Genomic DNA, 25,761 nt, shown 5'->3' with positions numbered 1-25,761 from the left:
AGGTCTGAATCTAGTCTATGCTACAGCAAACAAGGTGCACCAATTTCAAAAGGAAACAGTTCCAGTAAGCAGGCACAATAAGCCTTTAACCAGCAATTCCCAGCTCAGAAGGGCAGAATCTACCCTCTTCTCCCACAAGAGTGCAGACCACAAACCAGAACTAAGACACTTTTAGAACAACATACACTAAGCCTTCAACCAGCAACTCCCAACTTAGAAGGATATAAGCTACCTCTCCTGCCACAAGAGTGCAGACCACAAACCGTCTTAATGTAAAACAACTAGGCTGAAGCCCAAGTGCTTAAACCAAAAGGCTTAGAATAACAGTTACAATTTAATCAGGCTACTAACAAGCAGTAATAAATGCAGCAGAATAAATGTAATTGCATACTTTTAAGAACAGGCAGCAAAAGCAAAATAAAGTAATAAAGTAGGAAGAAACACAAATTCAGTAAAAGCAGATGAATAAAGTGCAATTGTTTTATCTTTTTTTTTAGGTTAAGTGGGAATGAATGAAATGCAGTAATTTAAGGTTGAGAAACTAAAGGGGGTGGGCATTCCCAAATGATCTCTCTCTCTACTCAGTAGAATAAGCTGATGAGATGGGACTGGGAGGAGTGTCCAAAAAGAGATTTATAGTAGGGGCGAGCAACTCAAAAGCCACCAAATTTAAGACCACAACAAGGACTGTGTGGGTGGGAGGGACTCTTAAAAGTCCAACAGAACAGAAAACTTAAAACAAAATAAATGTAATACTAGAATAAGATACAAAATAGAAGTGATCAAACCTTAAATAAAGAGCTTCAAATCAAAATTAAATGCTGAGATGAGTGATACTCAGAGCAATGCAGACCACTGACTACAGATATTTCTAAATATATTTAAGGCATGAAGGTGTACATTTTCCTGCTTTAAAGAAAACTATCTAGAAGACACACTACAAGGCTAGCAGGCTAAGAGGTAAAGATGAGTTCTTCATCAGTGAAAGCCAGCTCATAGAAAAATTTAGAGGCTACCCATAGACTTTTGTAGAAGATGATGTAGCAGTGATCAATTTGGAAAGGAAGAATAAATATAAGCCATGTATGCTCTAGGTTGGTGGGGACACCAATAACAGCTTTTTAGATACTAAAAATAGAAAAATATTTAATGCAGGATTAATTTTAAAGAATTCTGTTGATGAGAAATATCAGAAGGATTATACAAGATAACTTGAGATTTATGAACACTTTTCCAGATATGAAAGAGAAAATTGATGATTGATTCCTCAGTTTTTGTAAATAAAAGGGTTACCAACTTAAAAGACCTATTCCAAGTCAGAATGAAAAAAAAATAACTACAAACAGCTCCAGCAGGGAGCCTGAAATTTATAAACGGTTATCCTGCAATTATTTTTTTAACACCTTTATTGAATTATCACTTGTGATATAGACAAATTTGCATTTATGCAAAAGTAATCAAGCTATTAAATTAACATAAACGAATGCTTCGCGTATATTGCCATATATCATATAACCTAAGCAACATTACATAGATTATTTGATTCCTGACCCCTTTTTTTAAACAAGAAACATCTTTATTAAACCATCACTTATGACATAAGCAATCATTTATATAAATGAAAACAAACCAAACCAAACACAATCCTGGTAGCAAGCAATATACATCACAAACCTTACTGACACACTCCCAGTTGCAAACATTATACATCACTTATAATCTACTCTATCATTGTTGTCCTGCAATTATTGTGGATATTTTAATGAAGAAACATCTGTTTGTGTCAGGGAAAAGAAATTAAGAATACCAGCCATTTTTTTCTTGTAAATCTAGATTTTTTGTTTACATAGCGGTCTGTAATGAATGTCACACCTTTTATGTAGCAAAAAACACTAGAAAATTATATTGTAGAATTTATGAATATGTACATGTTGTAGAAGTGAAATATTTGAGAAATGCTTTGACCAAGCATGCTGTGATATGTAGAAACACTAACAAAGATTTTTTTCTTATTCTCTGTTATTGATGAAGCAAGGAGTTTACAAAACAGGCCCAATTCTGAAGATTTGGATTGGAGGGAATATTTGTGGCATCTTAAGTTAGAGGCATGTTATTACCCTGATTTAAATGACAAAGAGAATTTTAGTTTGTTTTTTTTTTTTTTTTGTTTGTTTTTTTAAGAAGAAGAAGAAGCTCAGGCATTAGTCTGAGTCCTGTGATCAATTCAAAATGTGTTTGGTGTTTGTGTTTGTATGTGTTATTTACCTCAATCTATAGAAGTTCCTTCTTTGGAACAAAAGTGCTGAGATCATTAAACTTTTTTGTATTATGATTGTAATTTTATTTTGCTTTTATTGCTGTCTTTATGGTGTTGGATAGCTTGATAATGAATTCCAGTACATAGTTGCACTATATTTTGCTGTTTAAATGGTCTAACAGTTGGTATTAAAACAATAGTTTCATTTGTATGTACTGAGTATAATGTCAAGCTAGTTTAGAACTAGTCTTTGCAGTAAGCAATTCTAAGCCAGTCAGCTTAGAGCCAAAGGTCTAAGAATTCCAAAACTGCTGTTTTCTGTGATTATTTAAATTGCTATTGCACTGTAATAGTTCCATTACATAGAGAAAGAAAAGTGAGTGTTTTCATATATTGATCTGATTTTAAATTAATTTCAACCGTATGTATCTGCCTTAGCTAAGGTCTTTAAACCTGTATTAGAAATTCCAGTGCATATTTGCAGTGTGTTTTGCTATTTAAGTGGTGGAACTGATGGTATTAAAAACTAATTCAATACTTATGTGCTGAGTATATGTCAGGCTAGTTCAGGACCGGTCTTTTCATAAAGGCAGTTCCAGGCCAGTCACCTCAGAACTATTGGTTTAAGAATTCCAAAGCTAGTGTTTGCTGTGGTATTTTAAATTACTGTTGCATTGTAATAATTCCATTATATAGACAAAGAAATATAAGTTTTTCATTTCTTGATATGACTTTAAATTCATTTTTACAGTTTGTACCTGCTTTAGCTAGGTTTTCACTCCTATATTAGTAAGTAAAAGTCACGGTGGTACAGCGGTAGCATTGTTGCCTCACAGCAAGAGGTTCTCCTGTTCGATTCTGGGCTGGAGTGCCTTCTGTGTGGAGTCTGTATGTCCTCCCCACGGTCGAGTGGCCTCCGAAAAACATGTGTGAATGGGTGTGCCTTTGCTGAAGGTTGGGCATTAGGCTGGCAACTCAGCACCATAAAAATCAACTGCCAATCATTAGCGGACTGGAGTTCCGCTGTGGCGACCCCTAACCGGGAAAAGCCAAACATTAGTAATTCCAGTACATAGTTGCACTGCATTTTGATGCTTAAGTCATCTAACTGTTGGTATTAAACTCTAGTTTTATTCTTATGTGCTGAGTGTATGTCAGGCTAGTTCAGAACTAGTCTTTGCATTAAGGCAGTTCCAGGCCAGTCAGCTCAGAGCTAAGGGTCTAAGAATTCCAAAGTTGCTGTTTGCTATGACCTTTTGAATTTTTGTTTTATTGTAATAGTTCCATTGCACATAAAAAGAGGTATAGTAATAAATATAAATAAACTTGGAATAAACCTCTCTGTCACCTCCCGAATTTCCAACTGGCTCACAGACAGAACGGAGATAATCAAAATAGAGGAAATTACCTCCACAAATAGATCAGCCGCCAGTGGAGTCCCACAGGGTTCTGTGCTGGGACTTCTCCTGTTTGGCATTTACTTTTCTGAAGTAAAAGCCAGTACCATATGGCTTTGGCTGACTAAGTTTGCAGATGATTGCAAACTAGGAGCAGTCATTGAATCCCTAAATGACTTAGCCGTCCTACAGGAAGGTTAGTCTCAAATAAATAACTTTTTTCAGAATCATGCACTGACACTAAATGCCAAAAAATGCATTATTGTATCCAGTGAGAAGTCATCTACCCCAGAGAACTACCACATTGACAATGCTTCCCTAAGAGTTGACCCAGTAATTTGAGATTTGGGAACTTATGTGGACAGTGACCGAACATTTGACCAGCATGTGTATATTGTTGAAAGAAAGTCCTTCTGTATTGAACAGCTTATAAACAAAAGGATTGCATCTAGATCTAGGGATGTCATTGTCCTCCTGTACTCCGCCTTCATTATGCCAGTTGTTGAACATAGAATGCCCTTTGGCATGTATCTGTCCAAACACATGCAAAAACTGGAATGCCCACAGAGATACCTTGCTACAAGGATACAAGGTCTAAACAACATGTCTTACATGGACTGACTCAAAGCCCTGTCACTGTACTCAGCATCCTACAGACTGCTAACTGGTGATCTATGTCTGGCAAACAAGGCATCCTCCCAGCCATTACTGATGCATAGACTGCACATCGGTAAGTCAAATGGCATCAGAAATGCTCTGTTAGGGATTAAACCTCATCTGCTACATCAACACAACAGTTTGGAAGGACAGGTATATCTCACAGAGGATACCACTACTGTGGAACAGACTCCTCATCCACTCAAAACAAAGCTCATCCCTGTCCATTTTCAAGCATAGCTTAGATCTGTGGATGGGAAACAGAAAAAATACCACAGGACTGTTCCTGTACTACTACTGGACACAGGCAGCTCCTAAATGCTTTACTCCATGTATGGGTCCCCTTAAATTATCTATGGTGTCAGCCCAGTTATTTTCATTCATAGGCTCATAGATGAGTACTAGTCTAGCTTTCCTGTTGGGTTATTTTAAGATAGCCAATTTCCCTTCCAAAGGTGAGAATCAAACCCTGTACCTTGCATCTAAGAGGTATACACCTTAATCATTATACCAACCCCTAACCCTAAAAGTAGTTTTGAGGTGGCCAGTGGTATGTGACAGTAATAACTGTCACATTATTGAAACAGTGATGGAATTGAATCACCTACCTATCGAATTATACCATCTATACAGCACATTATTATCAGCCAGTGCCAAAGGAGAGTAGATTAGGGGTAATATATAATTATTAACCATGTGATGAGTTAGGCCAATCTCTAACCAAACAAGGTAGGTTAATTCAAGCCCAGAAAAAGAAACTGGCTAGGCTTAAAATGGCCAGGCTATGGAATTATGTGAGGTAACCTTTTAATCCATGTAAATGATAATGCGTACGTCCGATCAGTAATATACATTCTTGTAGCTAATGCCAGCATTTATTGTCTTTAACTTTTATTTGTTCTTTGCAATTGAGTACAATTTACAGTATATTTCCTTGTCATTACATTTGTAGGTATATGTTCATGTAATGTGCTCTGTATGATTGAAAACATGCATTGTTTACTTGATTCAAGTGATAGATGTGTTATACCAGAAATAATGATCTTATTGTCTTTTCCTTTGAACAGATTTTGTTGATGAACAAGGAGATCATAGCAGATGAATTGAATTTTTTGCTGAGATTCACTGTGGAGCATACGTACAAAAGCCCTTTTGATTTCCTGAGCAGTCAAAACTGGAGTGCAATAAAGGTATTTATATGAAAACTAGTAGAAGAAACAAAATACAATAAATGAAAACTCTCTTAATCAGTAGAAATGATAAGAAATATTCCATTCCTGAGTGTAGTGGTAACAGGAAGATTTTCATCAGTCTTGTGATGAAAAATCACTCAAATATTTAACAGTTGTCACATTTACAGTATTTCAGTTGTTTAACAAGGTTTATACCATTGAGACGGGGACATTCACAGGGGCAGTTTGTTACAGACACTCAGCCTAAGTAGCTTGTTTCTAGGATATGGGAAGGAGCTGGAATTCCTAGAGGAAACTTGCATAGACACTGGAAGAACATGCAGACTTGTTCCAAAGGCCAGGTGTGAACAGCGTTCCCTGTTGTTCATATCTGGTAGCTCTAATCTGTGTGCCAGTGTCTATAGCTATATGGCTTCATGGCTTTCACTAGCAGGGGTGCATATTGAAAGACTAAGGTCTGTAATTGCAGTCTTTTGAACTGTTGAACTGCAAGTACAAATGAAGGAGATATACCCTGAATCTGAAATTGCAGTATTTCAGAATATTCCCCCCACTCTGAAGTACAACAGTCCTGTGGTCTTTTATAATTACACAAGTAGGAACAAATTTGCACCAGTGTTATACAGCCCTGGTTATTTTGTGAGGTGAGCACTTTTAAGTTCTTATAAAGTGTGATAAGCACTTTTAATTGTGTCTCCTTGAAGGTGTATATAGCTAGGCATCTTACTGTCTCCTATATCACTTGTCTAGTATTGTTATTATGTTTAGTTTATATAAGTAGAAGGGATGTGTGAGGTACAGATCCAGTGTTGTGGAGTAGTCTTCCCCCTCTCCCACAAAAACTCTTGAAAAGAGTAGCAATCCTGTTTTTCACTATTTATCACAGTTTATTCTTCAAAGTGTGGGGACTCAAACTAGCTGGTCTTGCACCAGCTTCGGTAGTATAGAGGGATAAAGACTTTAGTAGTATAGAGGGATAAAGAGGTGACTTGAGTTCAGTTAGTGGCTTTGGGTACCTGATTGAGATGGCAGGGAAGGATTGGAGGATGGGAACAGAACCAGCTATGCACTGCTTCAGTGTCTCCAAGTATGTGCGTTTGTGGGGGGGGGGGGGTGGATGAGGGGGTGATATAAATATGCAGACTAGGGTTGGGCATTAAGCTCTCCAAACTACTGCCTGGTGGTAGCCTTCAAAACAGGTGTGCAGAAGCATGCATTTACATGGAGAAGGCATTATGAACCACTGCAGTGATGTAGATCACATGTTCCAGTGCCCAGAGGTGGCATTAGGCCATTTACAAAAACACCCTTATTGCCAGGATGGCAGAGAATCTTGTCATGATGCCCAGTGAAATTTCTTGTTAAGGGAAAGAATGGACCATGTCTATTTGGGGGAAAGCTTGTTGGTCAGCAAGCAAAGGGGCAAAAAAAAATAATCACAGAATAAAACTAGGTGGTGTAGCAGTTCTGACTGGTAGCCATTTCTGGACATTGGTGGCAATTCCTTGTTTAATTTTCACTGTTTACACCATCACTAATAACATGTCAGATTTCATTGGCATTGGATGCATGAATAGTTGACGTGATATCTGGATTGTGATTAAATACAACAGAAACCGTGAGGATGTAGTCTAACCTCTGTTTTTGCTTTACTTAGATGGAACCCTCTAGAAAGTATATCAGCTTACCAAATGACAGTTTTAAAGACATGTACCTTGTATTTTACATCCCTTTTTTTAGTTACAAAATATACACATATACATGCACACACGTACACACATACACACACGTACGCGCGCATGATGTTTGGACAGGAGGCCTAAAGTCCTACTCTCATCTATATTATATTGTTAAAACTAAAAAGTAAAATCTTGTTTAACTTCTATAGCCTCTCTGTTGTAGCTATTCTTTGCTGTATTTACTATTATTACTGTTTTTAATATTGGTGCATGTCTTGGTAGTAATTCTTTATCCCTGTGGATAAGAATTTCAGAAAATGTGGCCAGTAGGGCTACAAGAGGTCCAGGGCACCCATGGTCTCTGTGTAGTGAGCCTGGGGCAGGATCACTTCATGGCAGCTTGTGCCATTTGTTAGGCCTTTGGGCCTTGTTCATTACCAGATGGAAGAACCAAAAAAAATTATTATATCCAGCTACAAAAAACTCACTAGAACAATTCACAAAAATTCTGGTCCGCAATCAACTACATTCTCAACCAGGCAAAATCACCTCCCCAAACCCTAACACTGAGGGTGATAATGATATTGCCACCCAGTTTAATGATTATTTCACCTCCTCTATCCAAAATTTATTCAACAATTTTCCCACTACTACTACAAATACCCCCAAAATACAAAACTGTCACCCTAAGACCAACACCCAATTCTCTCTCAAACCAGTTCCAACTGAGCTAATTCATAAACACGTTGCCAAATTGAAACCCACCACTCTCGCTGCTGATATACTCCCCGCTGATGACCTCAGGATTGCCACCTCTGCCATTGCCTACCCTATTTCTATACTCATCAATAGATCCATAGATGAACACACTGTCTCCTCTCTCTGGAAAATTTCGTACATCATCCCCCTACACAAAGGTGGATCCTCAACAGAACTTAGTAATTATCGCCCCATAGCTATACTATCTCCCGTATCAAAAATCTTAGAAAAATGTGTACACACCCAACTACTGAATCATCTTCTTCAATATAACCTGCTAGCAAATTCCCAACATGGATTTCAGCCAAACCATAGTATCATCTCTGCCCTTATATCCTTTACTGACCATGTCAACCAACAAAGAAATCTCTGTAACTTAGTATCTCTTGTCTTCCTAGACCTGTCAAAGGCATTTGACATGGTATCCCACTGCAAATTACTATCGACTCTCTCTGAGCTCGATCTAGATAACTCCTTTCTACTGTGGTTTAAAAATGATCTGTCCCTTCGGCAACAAGCTGCTAAATGGCATAAGTCTCTCGCCCCTCTCCTCCCAGTGGGACAAAGTGTTCCGCAAGGATCCGTTCTTGGTTCCTTACTATTTTCCATCTTTACCAATAACCTCCCCTCGGCTACCCAACAAACTAATATAGTACAGTATGCTGATGACACCACCCTTATTTGGTTAGCCCCTTGTCTACAGTTACTCCAAGATAGAACCCAGGAAGCCTTCACTACTATAGAAAAATGGCTAAATTCCTCCCAACTCATACTAAACCCATCTAAGACCCAACTCATGATCTTCCACCCATCCAAAATTTTCACCCCTACCTAGCCATTCTCAATAACATCCTCCAACTATACCTTTATCACACCAGTAACCCAAGTCAAGTTATTAGGTGTAACTATTGATCAAAACTTAAAATTCAACAAACATATAGCACTAACAATTGCCAAAGTTCTTAAAAAACTAGGTTCACTCTACTGCTGCAAGAGCTTCCTCACACAGGAATCCCGAATCACTGTCTCTTGTACCCATCTACTCTCCACCTTACTGTACGCTTCCCCAGTTCTAACTAATCTAAAGAAATCTGACCTTCTGAAACTATCTACCTGCTACAGTAAAATCTCAAAATTTGTAACCAATGCTAAGTTTCGTTCTCATCACTGCCTCTCCCTAAGACAACTAGGATGGTTAGAACTCCCTAACCTACTAAAATACAATCAACTTCTCCTGACCCATTAATTGCTATACCAACCAAATAAAATACCTTCCCTCTCTGGTCCACTCACCTTCAATAATATTGCGCTTCAACTAAGATCTTCCAATACCACCCTACTGACTGTTACCAACTGCTTACATAGCTCAGGCCAATCTCTTTATTCCTATGCAGTTGCTAAGGCCTGGAATTCTCTACCCCCTGACATTAGATGTCTAAATAGTAAACATACTTTCAAATCCCTACTAAAAGATCTCCTATTCAAAACTTGAATATGTTCCTGTACAGAACCAGACTAATTTCAGTTGTTCCAGACTTTCAACATCCCTAGATCAGAGGTGTACTGTGTAGTTTCACTTAGTGCATAGTACTGTGAATGAGGTGTTTAGGCCACCTTTATAGTTATGATTTCTAATTTATGACCCTGTTTGTCTATGGAAACTTCTTTTTGAATTTATGTTCAAGCAATTGTATATTTGTTGTATAATATCTTGTTTAATTGTTTCTCAGTATTCTAACCACTGTATGCTGCATCAGTTGTAAAACTCTGATTTTTACTCATTTTATATGTTCTATGCTCTTTGTACAAAATAGCTATGTTTATATAATTTTTTTTTATTAATTTATTTTTTATAATTTTTACTATGTATTTGGAGCTTTTCTCCCTGGGCCTCCGCTGAAAACAGTCACCTTGTGTCCAGTCGGACTAACCCGGTAAACAAATGGAAAATAAATAAATAAATAAATTTATCCAACCAGAACTCCTTCCTCCTGATTCTTAGACTTCATCTACTGATAAGTCAGAGAAAAGAAGAGGCAAAGATAGACAGAAATAAGGATGGAGATGAAGAAAAAGACACCAGGAAAAGGAAAGCAGATGATGAGGATCTGTCGTCAGCCCTGAAGCAGGAGCCGTCACAAATTCCATTGGCAACAATCACGGTGCAAGACTTTTCTCCCATATTCTATGTTGAAGCCCATTGTGATTCCAGATAGGTCCCCAAAACAAACTATCAGCAGAATGCTGTGCCGCTTCTTAATTTCATGACCACCATTCACTTCCTCAATTCAGTTTGACATGTCTGTTAAGAGTACTACTGACATCATTTGGGACAGAACGATGATGGTTTTCTTCATTGTACAGGGGTGGCTGTAGCAGAGGCTTCCCTTTCGATAGACAGAGACCAAGGAGGTATTGAAGACATCAGCAAATACAGGAATTTCAGAGTCCTTTCTTTGGAAAACAGTCCCAATGTCCGTGAAGGCTTACCTAACTGATGATCATTGGAAGCAGTTGGGGCCTCTTATCTCCCCTTTGTGTAGAACAACTGTATGCTCAGTGTTCAGTGGTTCCCACTTTCAGATCAACCCTCAGCCCTAAAACATGCAATCCAGCTATACGAACATTATCTGAAATTTCTGTGGGAAAGCCATTTGTTCTTTAACCACCCTCAGAAACACTCACCATGGCTGCCTCCATTGTTCCTGAGGGTGGGGAATACATTTCAATGGTAGAATGGTCTGAGAAGCATAGACTCAAACTGAGTCCAGTCTTCACTTCCTTTGGGGGGGGTGACTTTCATTTAAGCAGGAAGTATTTCTGTCATATGGTATAGTAACAGGAAAGGAGGAAATAAATTGTACCCCATTTGCAGATGGGTCATAAGGGCTTGGCAATGGGCAATTGCTTTGTACCACTTTCTGACTGTAAGCACATTCTGGAGAGAGACGACTGCCTAGCGGGCAGGTTCAGCAACTTCATCCTAATGCTTTGCCAGCAGCCTCTCAATTCTACAGTAGCTCAGGAAATATTCAGCTACTGGGGCCGGCCCTGTTGTGACCTGTTTGCATCCCCATCCAACATCAAATGCAACAGATACGTTGTCCTGAACTCTTCAAGGGACAATCACTGTCAGATGCTATAGTCTATCAGTGGTTCCCACCCAGAAGTCTATGCGCTTTTCATCTAGTTCTCCTTATCACCAGAGTTTTACAGAAAATGGTGGCATGCAAAGCCACAGTGATCCTCATTGCTTCATTCTGGTCCATGCAAATCTATTTTCTCAGGCCCCAACTATCTAAGCACCCATGGCTTTCAAATCCTCACCTGGATTTACTCTCTTATCCATCTGGGCAACCTTACCCAGAGTTATAAAATTTCAACCTGAATGCATGATTTCTCCAATTCCACTGATGGCCAAGGACCCTTCGTTATCCCAGGGTGTGGTTCAGATTTTGTCAGCTTCACAAAAAGAATCATCTGATAAAGTTCACAAAAGTAAATGGAAACATTTCTGTGTATGGGACAATGAACAATGTATAGAACCCTTTTCTACTTCTATCCCGGTGGTCTTACAGTTCCTGTCAGAATTATTTGAGGCTAGTTCTAGTTACTCTACAATTAAAGTACAACTGGCATCCATTTCTGTTTTTTGTAATGGCATTCATAGCCATTCTGTCACACAACACAAGTTTTTAAAGGCTGTTTTGAAATGAGCTATCCTCCTGCATCCTTCAGTAGAGGACATAATTCCTTCCTAGGACCTCAGCTTTGTTTTAGAATATCTAAAGAGAACCCCTTTCAAACCAACCTATTCTGGGACTTAAATTTCTGTCTTGGAAAGCTTTATTTTTGAGAGCCTTTGTGTCAGCTAGGAGAATTTCAGAATTACACGTTATTTTCCATTCCTCCATACCTGTTTTTTCACAACCCAACCTTCCAAAATTGTTTCAGAGGCAAATCTAAACCAACCGATCCATTTACCTGTTTTCTTTCCTAATCACTTGATTAGAGGGAGTACCTTCTGCATGCAGTAGATGAGCATAAATAACTCACATGTTACCTCTACAGCACTAGAACAATAAGAAAAGACACATTTCTTATAATTTGCTCCAAACAAGCTGTGTTGGAAAGTTTCCAAAATAATACTGTCTAGATGGCTTTCAGATTACATTTTCTTCACATACTGTTTGAGAAACAAATGATTACTAGCTAAACCAAGAGCTTATTCTCCAAGGTCTGACTCAGTTTTCTACAGACTTTTTCAGGATGACTTTTATAGATTAAATTTGTGCTGCAGCAACATGGGCTATGTTGCATATCTTTGCCAAGCATTACAAACTGGATTTAATTTCAAGATCCTGAGCCTTCTTTGGGACTACAGTTCTCAGAATTATATTGTTATGAGGCTACCCTGTAATTCAGATATGTTGAGATTCTGTCCCATTTTTCAGATGGGATGCATTGGATGAAAAAGATATATATGGAAGTTATGTGCTTACTATAACACTGTATCTTTTTAATCCTAGTCTGTCTGATATAATATCTCTCCCTTCTAAATTGTCACCTCTTTTTAAGACCCTGACAGGTTAGCTTAAAGTTTTTGACTCGTCTTGTTTAATAAGCATATGCATATGTTCACCTTGTCCTATCACCATTAGTAAGAAAACTCAATCTGAGGGCATTAAGTGTAATGGAGGATTATGGGAGGAATTTTGTTTTCTGAAGTAGCTCAAGGCAAAGAGCACTGGTGGAAAAGACAGGATCCGATCTGAGAAGTGGCTTGATTCCCATTAGTCATATTGGATGGACTGGGGGGAAGAATCCAACATCATGGTAAGCACATAATATCCATATACAGACACATGCACACACAACCTCTTTATTAAAATGACCTACAGTACATATCATTCTACCACTACTTGTCATGCCCTACATTTGTTAAACTTGGTTCAAGAACTGCCCCACTTAATAAACTTTGAGAGCCTAGCTTTTACGTCTGGGTTTTCTTGGTTGTGCAAAGAGAGAGGCCTCTGAATCTTTAACATTCAGTTGAAATCATTCAGCACCTCCATATCAAAACACGTTTCTTAGACATCACTTGGATTTCAGTTTTGTTAGCTTCACAGTAACTCTGAAGTATTCCCCACAGTCTTTTCATTGGGGTTACTCATAGCAGAAATCCGAAGTCTTCAGTAAAGCTAAGTACCCTATTGGGGAAACTTTTTCTTGCTCCAGACCGATGTCAGTAAAAGTTAACAATTGTATTTCTAGTGGGAAGCAAATACTTCATAAGGATTTTCATTCTTACTGTATTCCTTGCCTAGGCCCTGACCACGACGTTGCTAGTTGTTGGTTTTGTGCTAGATTCAACCAACGCACTATTAAGCGTCGGTTCGATTTTGCTTTACATTACTTTGGCCGAAGGTTTAACTATATAATGCCGTCGGAACAACCGATGACCGTAGTTCATAAAAAGCGCAAGGACAAATATAAGGACAGGCATCCGAGGTCCAAAACAGACGATGAAACCTCTTCTAGGCCAGTCGCTGGTTCTCAGTGAGGCGCTTTCGCTGCCCCTGACACCCGCTACCTCAGAGCCACAGGCCGACTCCCACGTGGAGACAACTAGGCCTCTGGAAACTCAAGGTATTGGGCCTATGGAAACTATTCCCTCAGATGGGTCCAGAGCCGCTGAGCAGGCATCGGCTTCTGAGGGTGTTTTCAGACCTACACAGCTTACTATCAAGACCACTTCGGCATCCAAGGCAAAGTCTAAAACACCTTTAAAGACAAAGAAACAAGTACAGCATTCTCCTGGACAGTCATCCATGCCAAAGAAACAGATGCTTAAAATGGCCGAGGACCTAATTACTTTGATCAGGGGTTCCCATCCCCCTCCTGATAAAAGGCCTAGGCAAGACACTGACTATGACTCCTCTAACCAGGTTTCCATTTCCTCTGATTCCTCTTCAGAACAGGGATATTCTCTTCCTCCCTATGAGGACTCTGATGCTGAAGAATCTATCCCTTCAGCCTCTCCTCCTGAGGATTACTCTTTTGGGGAAACCCTGCACACCATGAGGGAGCATTTCCACTGGGAGAGCCAGGATTATTCAGAATCAAAGAAAAGGTTCAGAGACTTTCTTTTACTGCCTCAGCACAGGCCCCTTGCTATCCCCCCTGTACTAGATATTGTTGATGATGTATTTTCTGAATCCAGTTTGTCTCCTGATTCTTTACCCCCTGCACCAGTTAAGCCAGATAGGTACTATAGGGTCCCAGATTCTCATAAATTTCTTTATAAAAACCCTGCTGCTGACCCAGAAACAAGGCTTCCACTGCAAAAAGCCCTGTTTCCTCTGATAGGGATTCTAGAGCTCTGGACAGATGGGGGAAAAAAGTTTACACCTCTGCTACATTAGCTGTAAGGGCTTTAAACTGCCAGTTTCACATGCTTAAATATCAACAATACCTAATGTCTTTGCTAAAACAGAAAATGCTTACAAGCTCAGAATGTCCTGAAAATAAGGAAATGCAGGATTTATTGCATGCAGCTGAACAAGTGGGAAAGCATACTTTGCAATGTGGTTTTGATTCATTAGAGGCTTCTTGCAGAGCTGCAGTTACAGGTTCTGTCATTCGAAGGCATGCTTGGTTAAAAGAACAAAGTTTACCTGATCATGTTAAAGCAAAATTATTGAATGCTCCATTACAGCATGATACTTTGTTTGGTGTTAAGGCAGAAGAGGTGTTAAAGAAAATGGAGGATAAAGCAAAATCAGGATTTCTTACAGGTTCAGCCACCCAGATTTAGCAGGAACTGGCCTTCTAAAAATTGGTCTTTTCCAGTATCAGAAAGGCCACAAAGAGGCAGATACAGATGCCCAAGAGGCAGATCTCAGCCCCAAGGCTCATACAGACTAAACAATGGGATGCTTCAGCCCCAAAAGGCAGAAAAGACAAATCACAACCTTACAGGAAACAGTCCCAATGACTTTCCTCTACCAATGCTAAGCACTTACCTTTTGGCAGCACCCTTAGGGGGAAAACTAGCACTTTTCTCACAAAACTGGCACGTGATCACCCAGGACAAATGGGTACTGAATATTGTTTCTCAGGGTTACAGGTTCCACTTTCACACCCTACCAAGGCCAAAAGGTATGCCAGACCTGCCACGCAATCAATGGGCAGAGGCACAAAAACAAATTTCTGTTCTCATGGACATGAGGGCTATTCAAAAAGTACCACAGCAAGAGCAGGGGCAAGGATTTTACTCAAGACTTTTCTTGGTACCCAGAAAGGGCAAAGCTTGGAGACCAATACTGGACCTGTCTACTCTAAATACTTTTCTGGACATTCCAAAATTCAAAATGTTGACACTGCAACAACTTTTACCCATGCTGGGCAAGAAGGCTTGGCTAGTTACTTTGTACCTAAAAGAAGCATACCTGCATGTCCCAATCAGACAATCTTGCAGAAGAAACCTCAGATTCATAGCTAGCTCAATGCATTACCAATTCTCTGCACTGCCCTTATCTACTGTGCCCAGGGTCTTCACAAAATGCCTGGTACCAGTAATTGCATTTTGCAGACAAAAAGGAATTCAAATATATCCCTACTTGGATGAATGCCTTATTCAAGCAGAGAGCAAGGACATTCTACTAAAGCATTTGGCGTTTGTAAAAAGATTACTAACTTGCCTAGGGTGCAGAGTAAACGAAAAGAAATCAAAGCTAGTGCCCTCTCAAGAGATAATATTCCTGGGTGCAAGCTTAAACACAACTGCCCAGATGGCTTATCTCATGCCAGACAAACAAAGGCAACTGACTCATTACTTTCAAATGATGGCAACAAAGACCCAGCTCCCTGCAAGAAAAATTCTGCAGGCTTTGGGCTTCATGGCATCCTGCATCCTTCTAATTCCATATGCAAGACTGCATATGAGGAAGCTACAATGGTATCTAAAAGTGTTTGGACTCAACATTGCCACAGCCTGGAAACAATAATTACTCTCATTTCCTGCTTGCAACAAGAGTTTCGATGGTGGGCACTGGCCTGTCACCACAACAAGGAACAGCCTTTCACTTTACCCACAGCCAGGCAGACACTAACAACGGATACATCGGATTATGCCTGGGGAGCACACATGGCGGGAAAATGTATACAGGGCACATGGCCCACAGACCAAATGCATCTTCATATCAATCAAAAAGAGATGCTAGCTGTACAGAATGCCCTGACAGCCTTCAAGGATCTACTAGATCCAGGACAGCTATTGCCAAAGACGGACAATACTACAGTCATATGGTACATAAACAAACAAGGGGGCACACATTCCTACCCCCTCTGCAGGCAAGCCATGACTTTGTGGAGCACAGCACTGACCTATCAGGTACATCTGCAGGCACAATTCCTGCCAGATAAGAAAAATACTCTGGCAGACGAACTAAGCAGAAACCTCATGGACCCTCACGAGTGGAAACTAGATTCACAAGTCTTCAGCATGATAACAAAGAAATGGGGATGCCCAGACATAGATCTATTTGCCTCCCCTCACAACTGCCAACTACAGAGATTCTTCACAAGGACTTATCACAAACAAGCATGGAAAGTGGATGTGCTATCATTCAGCTGGAAAACCCTAACAGTTTATGCCTATCCACCACTGCCTGTCCTCTCCAAGGTACTCTTAAAAGTTAGACAAGAGAAGCCAAAAATGATTCTGATTGCCCCAGACTGGCCACGCCATCACTGGTATCCAATCCTAAAGAGCTTGTCTCAAGGGCCAGCCTGGACTTTACCTCAAATTCCTCATCTTCAGACCCAACAAAACAATCAGATCCTGCACAGCCAGCTCAGAACATTAAATCTGGCTGCATGGCGAATAATATAGCCACTCAGAACACACCTCTCTCTAAAGCAGTTCTGGATGTCATTTTGGAAGCCAGGAGGCCTAGCACCAGGAAATCTTATGCAGAAAAATGGAAGAGATTCTGTGCTTGGAACCAGGCACAAGGACATGGACCGTTTGTTCCAAACATTCCTCAGATTTTACAATACCTAACTGAGATGCTAGACAAAGGCCTATCTTTCTCATCAATTAAGATCCATGCCTCTGCCATTTCAGCTCATTACAATATGGAACCTCCTATTTTCTCTCATCCACTGCTAAGACAGTACCTCAGAGGGGCAAAAAACATAAGACCCCCAAGGAGGGCACTGATACCTACATGGGACCTCAACTTTGTCTTGGAAAAGCTCACACTGCCTCCTTTTGAGCCAAGCAATACAGCTGAGATAAAATTCTTATCATGGAAAACTGCTCTGCTCCTAGCAATAACTTCAGCAAGAAGAGTCTCAGAGTTACAGACATTAATGGCAGTGGAACCTTTTATCATTTTTCATCCGGACAGGGTTTCTCCAAGGACAAACCCAACATTTATGCCAAAGGTAGTATCCAGTGTGGCTCTTAACCAAACCATTCATTTGCCAACTTTTTATCCAAATCCCCAGAATAAAGGGGAGAGACTTCTGCACTCTTTGGACATACACAGGCAGCTACGCTTCTACTTGGACAAAGCAAAAGCCTTCAGAAAAACTGAGCAACTTTTTGTGGCATATGCTGCAGGATCACAAAGAAAGGCTATTTCAAAATGGATAGGACACTGCATTTGTTTCTGCTATGCACAGCATGACAAATCAGTGCCTAAGAATATTAGGCCACATTCTACCAGGGCAGCAGCCACATCAGCAGCCTTTCTCAGAGGAGTACCAACCAAGAAAATTTTGGAGGCTGCAACTTGGAGTTCAGTGCACACTTTTACCAAGCACTACCACTTACCTCTTTACTCTACATCCAGAGCAGGCTTTGCCACTGCAGTTCTGCAGGGCTTCATAGCCACTCCTAATCCTATTTAGACCCAGCCGCCCAACCTCAGCTTTGGTATTCAACCCAAGTGTAATGACTGCAACAGTGAAACATGATGAACATAGTACAGTTGTGTACCTACCATAAATGTAGATGGTCGAGTGTATTCACTGTTGCAGTCCAGGTTACCCTCCCTCCATCCCCCTTTCATTGCTGGGACTTATCTGTACTTCTCTATTCTATACAACCTATGTGGTGTATTTGCTTGTAGAAGAAGGTAATGTTTATGTTAGTGCATGCATTTTTATTTGCAAAATTTTTAGCCTACCCTTTTGGGGGCACCTGACATCTGGGGCAAGAAAAACTGAAGAAAATGGTGTCAGCTGCATCTTTTATACCCCTGGCGCACTGATGTCAGGGAAGAGGCGACAGCAACCAACGCCGGACCAGGACTTTGGAATTCAGGCCAACTGCGGGTTTCCTGCCAGCAGGATAACCCAAGTGTAATGACTGCAACAGTGAATACACTCGAACATCTACATTTATGGTAGGTACACAACTGTACTTTATTCTGCCTGTTTTAGAAAAAAATCAGTTACTGGCTACTAAGTACACTGCCTGGATACAAGTAGAAGAAACTTAGAGGGCCTGAAAGAAAGAAAAAGAAAATCAACTAGAAAAAGTGAGGAGAAAATACTGACTGGGAAGAATCCTGTAGCAGGTGTTCAGCAATAAGCAGTTCAAGCTCCAGCTTTGGCAAAGAGAGTACATAAGTATGAGATCTCAAGAAGAGGTCTTAAGAAAAATGGTAGCATTAGAGGACAGATCACGCAGAGAAAACCTGAGACTTTCTGCTGTGCCAGAGAAACTGAAGGAACAGCCTGTATTAATTTTATGAAAGCATATAGCTAACTGGATTGGTATTCCACAGCAAGATTTGTTAAATGAAAGGGCACATTGTATATATGCTCAGGCCTGGCTATGAGAAAGCAGCCAAGACCTGTATTAGTAAAGATGCAGTCATACCCACAGAAAGAGTTGATCCTGACAAAACTGTGGAAGAAGGGCAAAGTATTAAAAATTGGAGACAGCAGAGTGTTTGTATGGAAAACTATTATTGACTGTACACCAGGCATAAGAGAAGAAAAGTTATACCAGCAATCAGGGAATATCAAGAGGCAGGTGTGATTCAAGCTGCTGTATCCAGCTATCTTCAAAATATTTTTCCTGAAGGATCAAAGTCAGTTTTTGATGCAGAACAGGCTAAGGAAGAAATACAAAAGCTTCTGCAACAAAAAGCGAACCATCAAACAGAAGGGAATTCTGGGTCTCATTCTTCTGATAATAGAGTTCATAGAGAGACTTTGACAGTGAATTTTTTTCCAGAATTGCAAAGGAAAATGCCTGAGAGACCTAAAAAACCACAGGAGTTGATTAGAGTAATTAGGAGCACCTTGGATTTGAACTGGCGCCTGGGTTTCAGAGATGGAGATACACAGAAAGAAGACCAACAACACTGAAATTAGTGAATACATATGAAACTATAAAGTGTCAATTACATTTGTGACTTTACAAGAAAAAGTGGCTGAGAAAGATTAGATTTTTGTTGATTTTGTTCAACTTGTTGGGGAACTGACATATACCCCACTTCATGTCATTAATGTTTGGAAGGACACTAAGAAAAAGAAAAAGTAATTGTAAGTAAAAATTTTTTTGTTCTTAACAGTATTTGTATAAAACATATTGTGATATAAATTGCATGTTATATAGTAAATCTTTTTCCGTGATTGTTGTATGTGAGAAATATACTAAAATAAACAAGTACGTTTTTTTCTTTTTTAGTTTTAAGAAATGGCATTATAATGTAAAAAGAGAAGACAGTCTGGATGAAGGAACATTAAGGTTAATAGGCTGTAATCTTGGGGTGGGGGATGGGGTGTAAAAGTGCACTGATTATAATATATGTAGAGTAGAAATGTTTTATTTTACCTTTTCATAGAACAATGTCTGAATTCATGCCCTTGGTTTAATCTAATGGCACATTGTTTTTTATTTAAGCAAGTGGGTTTTAAAAATGAGAAACAATGTAATGTATAGTTTGTGTTTTATGTAAGCAAGTGGGTTTTAAAAATGAGAAACAACAATGTAATGAATAGTTTTCCATTAGCAAATAAAAGTTAATTGTAAGTTGAGAAGTACATTCTGTTCTTATGTTTCCATGGAAATAAACTGACTAAAGGTGAAGGCAATAAACTGAGAGGGCTAGACAGTTTTGTTTTATGTTTCACTCAGTAAGTAAGGAACAAGGGCAAGCAGCTCATTAAAAATAGCATTTGAAATTATTGGAAGTGAGTAACAGATATCAGCTTTTCAGGTAACTAAATACTTAAATGCATTTACTAGAACAGTGAGTAATTCAGTTTATTTAAAGATAGCCAGTGCACGTTTTCTTAAGGCTAAAAGTTAATATTTTCTGAAAGCATACAAGCTGTTTTTCACATTTGGGAGGGGAATGCAGATAAGACAGCAATAGAAAGCAATTAGTGTAATTAGGAGGACTGGCTGTAAAATGCGCTTTCGCATGGATAACTTAAATTTTATGCTAGTTAATGCCTGTTGGGGCAGCTGTCAATCTGGGACAATTGTTAGTATCAGTAGGGTTGAAATTCGTTATTTGATGGTGTACATAGTTTAGTTTGTTTCAAGTTAAAAGATTACAGGGGTGTTCTGGGGTTTTGTTTTTTGAGGGTTTGCATTAAAATAAAATGTCAAATGGAGGTGAAAAGAAACTGTACAAAGGATTAACCTGCCAAATATTTGTAGGTGCATTTAGCACAAAATCTGGAAATAGACATTTAAAAAACTGTCACATATAATAGGCAGGAATAATAACTTATCATAATGGCTACACTAAACATATTATTTTGGAATATGAATGGCCTTACAGGTATAGACAAAAAGGTAAGAGTATTGAATTATATTAAGAAATGCAGAGTGCAAATAGCAATGCTACAGGAGACTCATTTGGAAAGAAGTAAGCTGGTGAATTTGATAAAGAAAGGCTTTCAGGATGAATATTCAGCAGAAAGAAGTAAGCATGTGAATTTGGTAAAGAAAGAATTTTAGGATGTATATTCAGCAGAGTATCAGGAAAAGGGGAAAATAAGAGTACTTATACTAATTGCTAGAGAAGTTGCAATAGTCATAGAAGGGGGAAAAAGGAGTATGGTAGATTTGTGGTAGTAAGTGGCTAATGGCCAGGAGGAGGATTTTGCTGGCATGTATTTTTATATTCCACCTAAAAAATGCCATTATGGAGCTTAAGAATATATTGGGAGAAATACTCAGATTTCAGCAGGGAGTATTGCTTATAGGTGAGGACCGAAACTTGATTTGCAACAATGAATATGTATCTGGGGGACCTAGAAGGGAAAATATAACAAAGGAGGGTAGATTTATGAACAAATTTATGAAAATATTTGGTATGGAACACATGAATTCTGTACTAGGAACTTGGAGAGAATGTACATATTATTCCCCAAGTTAATAGAACTAGACCAGTCAGAAATCATATTTCACAGTAACATGTGCATTTAATTGAAGGTTTTGGCACACACATCCAATAAATATTTCATTTAATACACCATAACAATTAAGATAAAAATGCAGGGTAATAAAGTAAAAATGAGAGACTGATACTTCCCTACCTACTTGTTGAAAAGAAGGAATTTAAGGAATGGATAGTGAAAATTATTTGAGTCATTAGAGGAGGTAGACATTTCTTCAGATGTTATAGCTATTGAGTGGGAAAAAATGAAAGTGGAGTTTAAAAATAGGGTAGATATAAAAGAAATAGAGATATAATTAATAAGTAACAAGAATTATTTAGAGGGGTGACAAACATTACAGTATTGTGGAATATGGGGTTGTCAAAGAACAAGAAGAGGCATAAATGCAGAGTACTAAAGAAAAAAACAGGAAGTATCTGGATAATATGTATGAGTTTAGAAAGATTGCTGTTAAGTAACTGTTTTTTATAATAATTCCAGTTCGCAAAAACCTTTAGGCCAACTAATTCGGCAACAGAAAATAGAAAAGGTCTTTGCCAGATTTGGGGAGTCTGTAACAAGAAAAATAACCAGATATCTTATAGAGATCTATTACAGATATTTTAGAAATTTTATCAAAATTTGTATGAAGCAGTAGAATGTGGAAATCAGGAAAAAGCACAAATGGAAATATTTGTTATTATTATTATTATTATTATTATTATTATTGAGTATGCCAAGGTTAGTGGTGGATGAAGCTCAATGACTAACAGTTAAGCTAGGAAGAGACAAGATAAAAATGACGATGTCTAATTAATCTGCAGGAAAGTCTCCAGGAGTAGATGGTATTCTTGTTGAAGTTTGGAAGCTATGGGGGAAGAAAGTGATAAAGGTCTGGATGGTTTTGTTTAACAGTATTTTAAAATGAGGGATAGCATCAGCATCCTGGAAAAAATCAGTAGTGGCTGTAATAACTAAAGCCAGTGAAGACCCGTCAGACTCAGCTTCATATTGGGCCATTTCAATTTTAAACCATAGTTAAAAACTGTTTCTAGATAATAGCTAAAAGAATGACAAATATGTTACCAAACTGATAGATATGGATCAGTGCCGTTTTGTGAAGGGGAGGCAAACATTTGACAACATTAATAGAACAATGGTCCAAAGGGAAGCAGAATGTAAGGAAATACCACTGTTATTGGTAAATCTTGATGCAGACAAAGTATTTGACAGAGTAAGCTGAGATTTTGAGTTCTGCAATGGAACTATTTGCATTCCCAGATGCAATAATAAGATTAATTAGGAGGATATATGAGGGATCAGAAGCTAAGACTAAAGTGAAAGGGTTCCTGTCTGATAAATTGTGGCTGAACAGAGGGACCAGGCAGGAGTGTCCTCTTTCCTCTTTATTTGCTTTAAAATTTAAGCCATTGACAAAAAAATAAGGGACTCAGAAATTCAAGGACATAATTGTCATGGTAATCAAGAAAAGTTGGCTTTGTTTGCAGACAACAGTATTTTGTACATGATAAAACCAGGAAAGGACATTTCAGTGTTGTGGAACATTCTAAAACATTTTCAAGTCTTTTCGGGATATAAAACTAATGAAGACAAAACAAAGGCTATAAACTATGTACCCACATATGCATTGGTTCAGTGATACCCATATTTATGAACAGAGAATAAAACAAACTATTTAGGAGTATGAGTTAAAAATGATTTTGTTATGGCAGCCAAGGATATGTGGAAGAGACTAAACAAAAGCGAATACAAAAACTGAACAGTTGTGTATGGATATGGATAGCAAGATATAAGCAGTGAAATGTTTTTAGTCCCTTTAGTTTTATATACAGGTCAGGCACATCTTTATCAGTCAGAGGAGAAGGTGTCAGTAGTTAATAAAGAGTTGAAGGATTTTATGTGGGTGGGAAAGAGGACAAGGGTCAAGTTGAATAAGTTGATACTTCCAATAAAACAAAGTGGTTTAGAATTACCTGATTTGAAGGGATATTTTAGTGCTACTCAGTTAAGGCTGATATACATAACACAAATAGAAAGATCTGATGTTATCAATTTTCATTCATTCCTCAAAATGTGAGTTTGGATCCAATCCTTAGATCCGACTCAGCTGCTTTATACAGTTCATGGATGCTACAAACTCTCGTGTTCCTCCCTTATCCATAATGCTGTAGTCTCCCTCAATACCTCAGATTTCATTTCCTGTCAAGCATTAGTATTGTAATAAGATACAAGTAAAATAAATTTTGTTTTGTTTTTTTTTGGCTGTTTTAAATTTCTCTATATATTAACTATTTTCCTTTTACCTCCCTTATCCTATGCCTTTTCAGTGTAACTGACCATTGTTGGTATTTTTTTATTATTCTTTTGCCTTTACCTTACAGTAGCTCTTATATTACCATTGTTGGTAACATTTCTTTTCTGACTTCCAAACTATTCTGCCCTTTTTTTCTATAGTATTGTTTAGAACAGGTGAAAAACCTTTGGGTTTTAAGAAATGCAGAGAGTGTAGGCATAAGATCCCTCTGTCTGATGTCCATAACTCTTGTGTATATTGTTTAGACCATGAGCACTTAAATGTGTCCTGTGACATCTGCAAAGCTTTTAACACCAAGGCTTTGATCGATAGGAAGAACAAATAAATTTTGGAAGGATGACTTCTGACTTCTTTTTCTGAGTCACTGACTGTAGCTCAGCCCTCCAAGGTAGACAAGAAAGAGTCCAGAAAATGCCAGCTGGAACCTCCTGGATCCTCTGTTCCTCCTTCCAATCTGACCACAGAGCTAGCCCTGAAAATCTTGAAATGATCAGATTCAAAGACCAAATCCTCAGATCAGACAGCTTCGGTTACAAAGTCTGCTTCATTAGATCCGGTTCTTTTAGAGCCAAAACAGCTCCCCCGGACCCGGTATGCATCTCCTGTTGACCCTGTCCTCTCTAGGCTACCATCCCCATTTTTAGAAAGGTGCCATCACTCTAGGTCCCTTCAGTGGCCTCTTCTTCCCATTTTTCCAGGAATCTTGACAGAAGCAGATGTGGATAAAATGATAAGGAAGTTTCTCTCGACACAGATTCAGATGGTAGTTCTCCCAAATCTGACCCTTTTGGGTTTGGAGACCTTCACTAGTATTTCTCCACGTATCTTGGCTCCTTCTGCAGTCCATCCTTCTGTTTCATAGCCCTTGGATCCAAGTTTTCCGGGGCCATCTGTATCAGATCTGAGGATTGTTTCCTCAGCTCCAGTACCTTCTCTGAGTGGACCGGCCCTGAGTGTGTTGGAGCCTGATGACTCCCGGAGCTGAATCGTTGCTGGATCTGAGGTGTTAAGAGTTAACTCCAAAGCTGTCGGAACCATCTCTGCCCCTTGGAGCTTCTGCATTAGACAGCTCGACTCCAAGTTCTGCATCAGTGGACTGCCTTCGGCTCAGAGGGGCCAGCGGTCTGGAAACATGTCTTTTTGGCACCGTCGCCATCCTTCTCCCTGGGGCATGCTTCTTTTGAGGTGGTAGAGTGTTCTCTACAAGAAGACAGACAATTTTTCCTTCCTCACATCTGTTTTTAGAATTCAGTATGTCTTTGTATATTGAGCCTCAACACTCTGCTTTACAGGAACAGCCAGCCCAACATCTTCAGGCTACCCAGCAGGGTACACTTATATCTTCCGATACTTCTCCAGAGCATTCCACCAAAGAAGTCCCTAGGAAGAGAAAGTGCAAGTGGAGGCATTTAGACTCATCTCAGGGAGTGGTTACGGAAGATACCAATTTCCGATCACCACCTGATAATGTCTTATTTAGAGACATTTTGGAGATCCTTAAGCAAAGGTGTGGTTGGTCTACTGATAACCCTTCCCAAGAGGAATTGGTATTCCTGGAGGCATTTGGATCTGGCCAATTTGCTTCCTGAGTGACTCCACCCACCGATGATCTTATTGATTTGATCTCTTGACAGGCATGGATGGAACCCAGTTCTGTTGAGTTGATCCCTAACAGACCAGATAGGATCCTGGCACCACCGAAGGGAAGAGAGTTCTGGAGCAAAGGAATACCAATGATGCCATGGTCATAGCGATGGCCGCAGAGAAAGAACTTGCAGAATACAGTTCATCTTTTCACCCACCCCAACAGGGAGTCTAGGGCATTGGACAGATTTAGGAAGTGTGTTTACACTTCAGTGACTTTCGCACTTAGATCGCTGAACTGTTTAGCTGAACTATCAGACTTCTTTCCAGATCCCTCTCAGGAGCAATAACTGCTGAGACACAGACTTCCTTTGGCTTGCAGTTGGCTACCCTACAGTCCGTTGCACATTTGCCATGAGACTCATTTCACTTGCAGCTGAAGATATCTCAAGGATGGCGAGTTAAGGAATTTCCATTAGGA

General features: G+C 39.2%; 1 protein-coding gene across 1 annotated transcript in view; it reads left to right on the top strand.

The window, feature by feature from the left end:
* The window catches only part of DNAH11 (dynein axonemal heavy chain 11), a 4,606,558-nt gene that overhangs the window by 3,797,772 nt on the left and 783,025 nt on the right, over positions 1 to 25,761 (top strand). Inside the window, exon 70 of the mRNA XM_044065542.1 lies at positions 5,379 to 5,501. Within this exon, the coding sequence (XP_043921477.1) occupies positions 5,379 to 5,501 (123 nt within the window). The remainder of the gene's footprint in view (positions 1 to 5,378; positions 5,502 to 25,761) is intronic.

The sequence above is a fragment of the Protopterus annectens genome, chromosome 3.part0 (assembly GCF_019279795.1).
Source record: "Protopterus annectens isolate FY-2018-M chromosome 3.part0, PAN1.0, whole genome shotgun sequence".
Classification (NCBI taxonomy): domain Eukaryota; kingdom Metazoa; phylum Chordata; order Ceratodontiformes; family Protopteridae; genus Protopterus; species Protopterus annectens.
This window is presented reverse-complemented; position numbering and strand designations above follow the sequence as displayed.